This window comes from Populus trichocarpa, chromosome 9 (assembly GCF_000002775.5).
Source record: "Populus trichocarpa isolate Nisqually-1 chromosome 9, P.trichocarpa_v4.1, whole genome shotgun sequence".
NCBI classification, from domain to species: domain Eukaryota; kingdom Viridiplantae; phylum Streptophyta; class Magnoliopsida; order Malpighiales; family Salicaceae; genus Populus; species Populus trichocarpa.
Window position 1 is genome coordinate 10,301,472 of NC_037293.2, and position 9,286 is coordinate 10,310,757.

The 9,286-nt window shown below is 33.4% G+C and overlaps 2 protein-coding genes across 2 annotated transcripts; one reads left to right on the forward strand and one right to left on the reverse strand.

The window, feature by feature from the left end:
* Positions 1-743: 743 nt before the first annotated feature.
* On the forward strand, positions 744-3,583 carry LOC7494301 (cytochrome P450 84A1). The gene is made up of 2 exons (XM_002313726.4): positions 744-1,706; positions 2,758-3,583. Exons 1-2 carry the CDS (start codon positions 768-770, stop codon positions 3,376-3,378), a joined length of 1,560 nt encoding a protein of 519 aa, XP_002313762.2. The 5' UTR covers positions 744-767; the 3' UTR covers positions 3,379-3,583.
* Positions 3,584-5,130: 1,547 nt separating this feature from the next.
* On the reverse strand, positions 5,131-8,357 carry LOC7494300 (protein FMP32, mitochondrial). Its single transcript, XM_002312977.4, has 7 exons — positions 7,895-8,357; positions 7,678-7,809; positions 7,501-7,560; positions 6,319-6,395; positions 6,179-6,235; positions 5,613-5,679; positions 5,131-5,507 (listed from the first exon to the last, which is right to left on the reverse strand). The coding sequence occupies exons 1-7, from the start codon at positions 8,075-8,077 to the stop codon at positions 5,388-5,390; spliced, it is 696 nt and encodes a 231-aa protein (XP_002313013.1). The 5' UTR covers positions 8,078-8,357; the 3' UTR covers positions 5,131-5,387.
* Positions 8,358-9,286: the final 929 nt, after the last annotated feature.

Genomic DNA, 9,286 nt, shown 5'->3' on the forward strand with positions numbered 1-9,286 from the left:
AGAAGTTTTTATTCCTTCCTGTAATCTGATTTCTGTTCCACTTCCTCTAATGGGAAGAGTGTATCCCATCCAGTTTTGTTTGATAGGTGACGAGGACTGTGCACTTGTGCTAAAAAAGCACAAATCATAAATAGAGCCAAGTAGTGCAAACCGTGTTCTCAAAAAATTTTAAATTTTTTTTTGTTAAAATTTAATATGGTTTATATGTTTTGAATCGTTTTGATGTGTTGATGTCAAAAATAATTTTTAAAAAATGAAAAAACATCATTGACATGCATTTCGATACGAAAAGTTATTTGAAAAGCAACCGCTACCACACTGTCAAACACTCTCTACTGGTGTCGATAGCAATTTCACATTTTATTTTTGGGTTTTAAAAGTATTTTTAAAAGAATTGATTTTTTTTTTATTTTGTATTAATATTTTTTTGTGTTTTTAGATTATTTTAATGTGTTGATATTAAAAATATATTTTTTTAAAATATTATTTTAATACATTTTCAAATAAATTTTTTTAAAAATATTAATTACTACCACACTTCCATCCAGCACTGCTGCTAAGTATGGAAAGTCAAGTGAGTCTCCAAATGTGGCCATGGAATTCTACCACGTACCTTGAAGCTGTTACCTTCTCATACAAGCAATTTTCCTAACAAGATACCTTTTATAGATCCAGTAATCAACCTATCAGTACTATAAATGCACCCACTCACTAGGCAATGCATGTTGCCCCAAAGTCACATTTGTGCCAAACACCAACACACACACATGGATTCTCCCCTACTCCAATCTCTTCAATCTCCATCCACGCTCTTCATCTTAGCCTCCCTATTTGTCTCCCTGATCTTATGGTTTCTAATTCGTAAGAAGCTCCCGTACCCTCCTGGACCAAAAGGGTATCCGATTATAGGCAATTTGGGTATGGTTGATCAACTGACCCACCGTGGTTTAGCTAGCCTCTCTAAACGATATGGCGGGCTCTGTCACCTCCAAATGGGAGGGCTTCATGTCGTGGCTGTGTCAACACCAGAAATAGCCCGAGAAGTCCTTCAAGCCCAAGATGTTGTCTTTGCGAATAGGCCTGCAAATGTTGCAATTGTCTACTTGACTTATGATAGAGCAGATATGGCCTTTGCCAATTACGGTCCGTTTTGGCGTCAAACTAGAAAAATCTGTGTCATGAAGCTCTTTAGCCGAAAAAGGGCTGAATCATGGGCCTCCGTGAGAGATGAAGTGGAGTTTACTGTTAGACGGGTATCGGAGAAAACCGGTGAACCGGTTAATATCGGTGAACTAGTGTTTGCGTTAACAAGGAGCATAACGTACAAGGCCGCTTTCGGGTCATCTTCGAATGAAGGGCAAGAAGAGTTCATGGAAATTTTGCAAGAATTTTCAAAGCTTTTCGGAGCTTTTAATGTTGCTGATTTCTTCCCTTGGCTGGGCTGGGTTAACGCACAAGATTTCAATAAGAGGCTAGCCAAGGCTAGAAATTCTCTAGATGGGTTCATAGATACAATCATCGATGAACATATAGCCAAGAAAAACAACAGAAAAAGTCTCAATGCCAAAGATGAAAATGAAGAGGTCGACTCAGACATGGTTGATGAATTGCTAGCTTTTTACAGTGAAGATGCTTCAAAAAATGATTTTGATGAATCAAGGTCCACTGTCAAGTTCAATAAAGATCACATCAAAGCTCTCATTATGGTAATGAAATATCATTTTACTCTATGATATTCTCTTATTTATTTTTTTTCGTCATCAAAGACATAAATTTAAAATCAAAGCAAGCTAGATTCTTATTTATTACAAGAAGCACACTCCTGTATATTCATGAAATCATTTTTAACTTTCGATCTTGTCCGTTACAGATTCTTGAAAAATTACATGCATTTTCATGAACAAATGGCTAGTTTTTAATGGTAGTTGAATTCTGATTCTCTCATTATACGTACTCTCATTTTTTTAAAATTAAAATCGAAATAATTTTCGGGATAATTAAGAGTATGCTTCTGAACATATAAAAAAAATCCCTTTAATGTTTATGTTCTTATTCTTTCCACCAAAACCTAGTTCAATGGATTTGAGATATTGACAGATTTGGTATTATAGAAACTCAATCCTTACAAAAGAAGTAGGTATTTAAGTGAAAAATATTGCAGTCATAATTATAGGAATTATATATAAAAGGTCATGCATTTATGGTCAAGATTTAATTTTTATTATAAGATTATACAAACAAAAAAAAAACTTTATGCTAAGAAGTCCATTTATAAAAACATCAACTCTTTAAAAACTTTCGATAAACTATTTCACCCTGGCAAGATACTTATATTATAATGTATTTAAATGCTAATATGTAAATATTCTACCTCACCTCCTAATTAAAAAAATATCCAACATAATTGATACTTTATTTTGACTACCAATTCTAAAAATGTTTTACAATAAGCAAATAAAAAAATATTATAAATTTTAAAATAATAGAATTACATCAAGCTTTCCAAATTATTAAACTGTTTTTCTTTTTATTTATTTATAAGGGATCTTCGGTTACGTTTAATTCAATTAAAATAATTATGATTTATGTTCTTGGTTTTTATTTTAGTCAAGCTTCATATAAAATTATTCAAATTTGAATTATGACTTATTTAATTCAATTAAAATTCTAATAATTTATTTTGATTAAAATTAAAACAATCTATTAGAGATCAGTACTAAAAGTTTTATAGATAAACATTAACTTGTGCCTTTACAGGATGTCATGTTTGGTGGAACTGAAACTGTGGCGTCGGCAATAGAATGGGCAATCGCAGAGTTAATGAAGAGTCCAGAAGACCTCAAGAAAGTCCACCAAGAACTCATGGACGTGGTTGGCTTGAACCGGACAGTCCATGAATCAGACCTTGAAAAACTTATCTATCTCAAATGTGCAATGAAAGAAACCCTACGTCTCCACCCTCCGATTCCTCTCCTCCTCCACGAAACAGCTAAGGATACTGTCCTTAACGGGTATAGAATCCCGGCAAGATCACGTGTCATGATCAATGCATGGGCTATCGGGCGTGACCCGAATGCTTGGGAAGACCCGGATAAGTTCAACCCTAGTAGGTTCTTAGATGGGAAGGCGCCGGATTTTAGAGGGATGGATTTTGAGTTTCTTCCATTTGGGTCGGGTCGGAGGTCTTGCCCTGGCATGCAACTCGGTCTGTATGCATTAGAGTTGGCCGTGGCACATTTGCTTCATTGTTTTAATTGGGAGTTGCCTCATGGAATGAAGCCTGCTGAGCTTGATATGAACGATGTGTTTGGACTCACTGCACCAAGGGCTGTTCGACTTGTTGCTGTGCCAACTTACAGGTTGAATTGTCCCCTTTGAAAGGGAAGGAAGGGGAACATGGCGGTGGTTAATTTTATGCCGTTGTTTCAAGAAGACGGCGGCGGGGGGGAGACAAGTGCTTTCTTTATTTGTCTAGGAAGTGGATAATGGTTCCTTATTTCTTTAATGTTTCTCTACCTGATTAATAAAACCATGTTGTTTATTGTTTCATCTTGATTAATAAAACGAAATGTTGTTTGTTGTTTCTTATATAGTCACAATATTTATCATATTATTAAATGCTAGATCTCCAACGTGCTCTTTCCATCGAAAAGACAGAATAAACCAGGACTATCTGTTTATATATATATATATATGATAATATTTATCATATTATCTGTTTTTTTATATATAAAGAATTGATTCCAAAAAAGTCATAATTGTTTTTTTATTTTGTGTTTGTTTCTTACTTCTATGGTGTTTGTGCATTCTTTTTAGAGGCGTTCGAGAGTATGATAGTTGCTTTTTAGAGGTGTTTGCGAGTAATAGTTTTTTTTTTTAATGTGATTTTTACTCGAAAATATAACAAAATAATATTTTTATTATTTTTTAAAATATTATTTTTAATTTTAACATATCAAAATGATATAAAAACATAAAAAAATAATTAAAAATAAAAAAACATTTTTATAACACAGAAATAAATAAGGATAATTAAAGCTGCTTCTCAAGCTTTGATTTGAAATTGAAATGGAATTTAAGATTTCACTGAGTTGCCGCCCCCCCCCCCCCCCCCCCCCCCCTCACAAACCTATAGAACCCCACTGGTTGTGTCTGAATTCATAGTTAACAGGGCTTATGCACAAGTTTTTCGTAATGAATGGTTGGAATTCACAACATCTAAAGGCCTTGTTACAATATATATATATATCTGATTTCGTTTCCTGTGTTTTTTTTTTGGTTCTCGGTTCTCAACTAATCCACCAACATCACATTCGTAATTCGCAAGCCCACCGGTCAAACTCTCAATTCTTCATTGAAAGGTTCAGATAGATGCACCATGAAAACCCAATTAAAAAAAATCCCCACAAATGACATGCCCATCTGTGTTCTGGGACGACAAAAGGAGTAGAATAACAATCATTCGCATACAAGAACTTGAGATCAGTCTCAAACGATATTTAGCAAAGAGGCAAAAAATAATCAAATATGCATTTTGAAATCGTTTAATTTCATTATAAATTGAAAAATGCGTTGTCAGGGACAAGGTTTATTATTGAGAGTATGTAGTAATAATAGTATGTAGTAATGCCTTGCTGGGTTTGGAGAATGATATCAACAAGATGGTATTAGAGATACATACAGCTTATAAATATACTAGAAAACGGTTTTCAATCAATCCAAATACCAAAGCGCAGCTAAAAACAATCTCGGCCTCAAGCCACTTGCCACTAAACTGCTGAAGGGTCCAGAAAATGGATCCCCCACGTGGACATATAGTTTCAGGCATAAGGTATATAGTCATCCTGAAACAACAGAACCACCTCGCACCTAATTGAAAAACTGGGAATTTCCAATTGGTTGCCATTAAACCACGAGAAAAGTTCAGGAGAAAAAGAAATCGTTTCATGCATGTCAACTAATCCATAAAGGCAGCTATCCGACTTCTAGAAACTTTATAAAACACAATCTTCACAAATTTAGTGTTATTACACTGGCACCCAAGTGCTTCAGGCAAAACAACACCATTGTACAAACTTCATGAAATCGCATCCCATCTACATGTTGAAAAATAGAGGTAACTTCCTAAAGTAAATTCAATCGTTGCCATCTTTTTTTGGTTTTTTATATGGCATTAATGTAAGGATTGCGTGAAACAAAGCCTAGCTAGAATCCCCATGGGAAAATCAATAACTGTTCTAACCAATTAGGTATCCCTGTTTTTAATACAAAAAATGGCTACCAAACAATTCTACTGTAGAATTCGATTTAGTTATGACAACATTTGCCATGATAAAAAATGTAAATTTATAATTCTTGTAGAAGTTTTGCAATGAATTGGCAGTGCACTACAACAAGATACGGACCGTTGCAATGCCAACTGCACATATGGAGACGAGGGTACCTATGCAGTATTTAATCACATCGTATTTTGCCGCTTCCAGGTGGGCTCTCAATGCATGAATTTCCTGAAGACAAAATCAAATATTTTGAATTGAATCAACTTTGTATGTCATTACTCAAAAAGCAGCTGGAAAGCAAACATTATTTTCACTTAAAATCACTATACTCACCCGATCAAGCTTGTTTGTGAGATTGGTGGTTTCTGCATTCTGATTCGCCAGCTCGTCACGAATGCGTCTGCACTTAGTCAAAGCATACATTATGAAGCAATTGAAATGCTAAAGTATCAAAATGACGTCTCCAGGGATAACAAGTAGGAATGAGAACGAACACGGATGGCAGAGTGAAATATTTTCCTTACACATGGTGACACCTTGGATCAGCATAATATAAATTATGTTTTATAACAGGTCTTCAACTTTCATTTTGAATGATAAAAAAAAAAAAAAGACATTGAAATTCAATCATCTGTTTTCTTTCTCTCACTCTCCTGTTGTATGGATCTAACTAGACTCTTACCAATCAAAGTAGAATTGTAGAAAGGACCCTGTTCAAATAGCCTAACAACATAAACTCCATATTTGGGTTCTTGCAGTTGAAAATTGAGTAATGAACTAAGATTTAAACAAGTAGAGTGCAAATTTTACTTTGGGGACTCTCATTATTAACCCACAGACTGCACATTTAGGCTCCATTGCTGGTTGGGTAGATTAGTAACAAAGTTGATTTTTCTTACCCTCTTTCAAGATTCAAATCCAAACGCTGTCCAGCAGTTACTTTATCAATTTCATACCTGTAGAGAGAGAAAATTCTTAAGCATGAGCATCAACATAAAAAAACTCGTGTATCTGGCAGAAAACAACTTCTAGCACAGACCTCAGTTCACTGCGCATTTTATCTATGTCACCTCGTAGTTTTTCAGTCTCACGTTGCAACAAAGAAAAATGATGCTCCTGCATTATGGATAGTTCTTCAGAAAGAATCAACACAACAAACACTAGGGTTAATTACACTAAAATCATCTAGTTCTCCTATTCCAAGGAAATACTAAACACAGATCAGTAATAATTGTATTTTATGCTTCTAATTGCTTAGAGAAGCACGGAAATATATTTATATAAAACTGAAGCAAGAGTTCAAGCATAGCAGACCTGTCATTTACATTCTCTAGAAAAGACATTCCCAACTCAAAAAACTCTAGTAATAAAAATAGAATTCTAGAAAGCTAACATGTAGAAATGCTTTTAAGAGGGTATAAAAATCCCACCTATCTAACCAAATTTGTAATGTCAATGCATAGCTTAAAGGAAACACCATCAACGCTCTTAGTGAAACATTTGATACCACATATGGATAGAACATGAACATATGCTTAATTTATAACGAGCCACACCTCACTCCTCCCTCATTCAGTGACCAATCCACAGGCTTCTGAAAGGCTAAAAAAGTTCTTCCATTGTAACCTCTCTAAGTTATAAACAGTCAATTCTACCTTTGACAACCTCCAAATTCTACCCATCAAACCATTTAAATTATTTAACTATTTTTTTCCAAGTTTAAACTTGATTTTGAGAAATCATTTGAAGACTAAATTGTATATGATAGTAAAATACAATGACCAAAATAACTTTCAATTGAGAACTTATATGTAAAAAAGAATATAGGGACCAAAATAAGATTTTTTAAAAACTTAAAAATCAAAATGTACATTAGCAAAAAAATCCATGGTGATAAGTGTCTATTTCTTATGGTGTTAGTTAATGATGTAAAAATTATGAAAGTATAAATTACCTGGGTAATATTAAAAAAAAAGTCAATATGTCTTTTAAATACAAAATAGTACAGGGATGTACAGAAATGTTAGCCCTAAAAAACATCCAGGTATTTTCAAGATCAAATAATTAAGTCCACGAACCCATTAAAGACAACTGTATTGCACAGGTAAAAGGATAAAAGAATTAACACTCCAATAACATCCTAAACCCTAAAAATACATTAATACAAGATCCTAGAAAACAGACAATTATACGTGATAGAAATCAATCAAATTCACAGTACCTGAGAACTCTGTACTTCAGACTTAAACTTGGACAGATTTGAGTCTTGAATCATTTCACTCTACAAAATTTCCAAAAATAAAGCAAACATCAATTTAGTTTTTCAAAAACGGTACAAACATGAACACTTTTTTTTAAGCGCAGGAAGGACAAATCAAAGTCGGAAAAAAATGACTACCTTCTGCATTTCTGCCTTAGAAACAAAAGAATAAGCGACATTCTCCAAACTATCATTCAACACTTCAGTAATCGCAGCCGTAATCGCCTCCGCTTGCTTCGACGGCACGCCTTGCGATTCCAATCCTCTCACCTTCAAGAGAGAGAAAAAAACCAGTTATTTTCCAATTAATTGGACAGAAACTTCGAAATAGAAACAGAAATTAAAGTAACTTTACCAGTGCTAAAGTATCAACGAGAAATGCGCGTTTATTGTTGTTAGGTCTAACGAGCTGCGAAATATGCCGGTAATCAAATCTGTTACCAAATGAACTAGAAGATGATGGGTTAATCGCTCGAGATTTTGCAAAGAAAATCGCAGAATTAACGCCTGATCTAACCACTCGACTGCAAAGAGCCATAAAAAATTCTGTTGAGAAAAAAAAAGAGGGCTAAACTAATCCGTACAAAAAGGGATTAAAGTTTGTGCATTTTTTTTATTTTTTGTATTAAAGGAGAGTGATTTAGGGAAATGAAAAATATAGGGAGAGGGAGGCGGGGATTTGATGTAGTTATTGTTTGGGTAAAAAGAAATGAAAAGAGAGGAACTTGTTTTGTTTATTTACGTTCGAGTGTTGGTTGCTGGCTTGCTGAGAACGCTTTCTGTGCTTGCGTGATGTGTTTTTTGTTTCCTCCTTCCCTTTGTCTTTTATCGCTTCCCTTCACCAGTTGCCCTCACGTTTAGTTTCCCTTCTTTCTTTTTTTTTTTTCTTTTTTTTTATAGAAAACAATATTTATATTAAGAATATAAATTAATTTTGGAATCTTAATTTTTATTCTTATTTTTTAGCTCTAAATTAACTTTTTTTATATTCTTGAATCATTTTAATATTCTAATAATAAAAATAAATTAGACTCTGAGAAAAGTCATGGTAAAAACGAAATCGATTCCTGTTTTCTTCCATGGATGTCAACCAGCCCATAAAGGCAGCTGTCCAACTTCTAGGAAACTATTTAACACACAATCTTCACAAAATTTATGGTGTTACGCTGGCACGCAAGTTGCTTCAAGTAAAATAATTTTTATCAATCAACTAGTTAAGTTTTAAATTTATTTTTTTAAAATTATTAGTTTGAATTATATAAATTTTAAAAATACTAGAAATTAAATCTTATAAAATTAGTCGAATACACGCAAGCTAACTCAAATATCATATTAATTAAAAAAAACATCATTGGACAAACTTCTTGGTATTGCATCCCATTTAAATTATGGATGAGTAAAAAAACTGAAAAATAGATTAAACCAAGAAAATTAGAAGAAAAAAAATAACCGTAAAAACCGAACCGTGAAAAAAATCAATTAAACTAATTAAAATTTTAAAAAACCCAACTGGTTCAGTTTCGATTTATAAGTCTGAAACTGAAAAAACGGAATCCAAACTGGAAAAAAACCGTAAAAACCGAGCAAAACCGGTTTGAACCTGTTTTGTTTAAAAAAACCGAACCGAATCAAAATTGGTCAGTTTGAATCGGTTTTATTTTTTTTAAAATCAATTTAATTTAATTTTTTTTATAAAAACTAAACCAAACAAAAATAATAACCGATAATTTAAATGTTGAAAACGGTG

Coding starts and splice junctions, on each gene's coding strand:
- LOC7494301 (XM_002313726.4), top strand. CDS start 768: ATGGATTCTCCCCTACTCCAATCTCTTCAATCTCCATCCACGCTCTTC. Junction 1,707..2,757: donor ACATCAAAGCTCTCATTATG/GTAATGAAATAT, acceptor GTGCCTTTACAG/GATGTCATGTTTGGTGGAAC.
- LOC7494300 (XM_002312977.4), bottom strand. CDS start 8,077: ATGGCTCTTTGCAGTCGAGTGGTTAGATCAGGCGTTAATTCTGCGATT. Junction 7,810..7,894: donor TCGTTGATACTTTAGCACTG/GTAAAGTTACTT, acceptor TCTCTCTTGAAG/GTGAGAGGATTGGAATCGCA. Junction 5,680..6,178: donor GATTTGAATCTTGAAAGAGG/GTAAGAAAAATC, acceptor GACTAAGTGCAG/ACGCATTCGTGACGAGCTGG.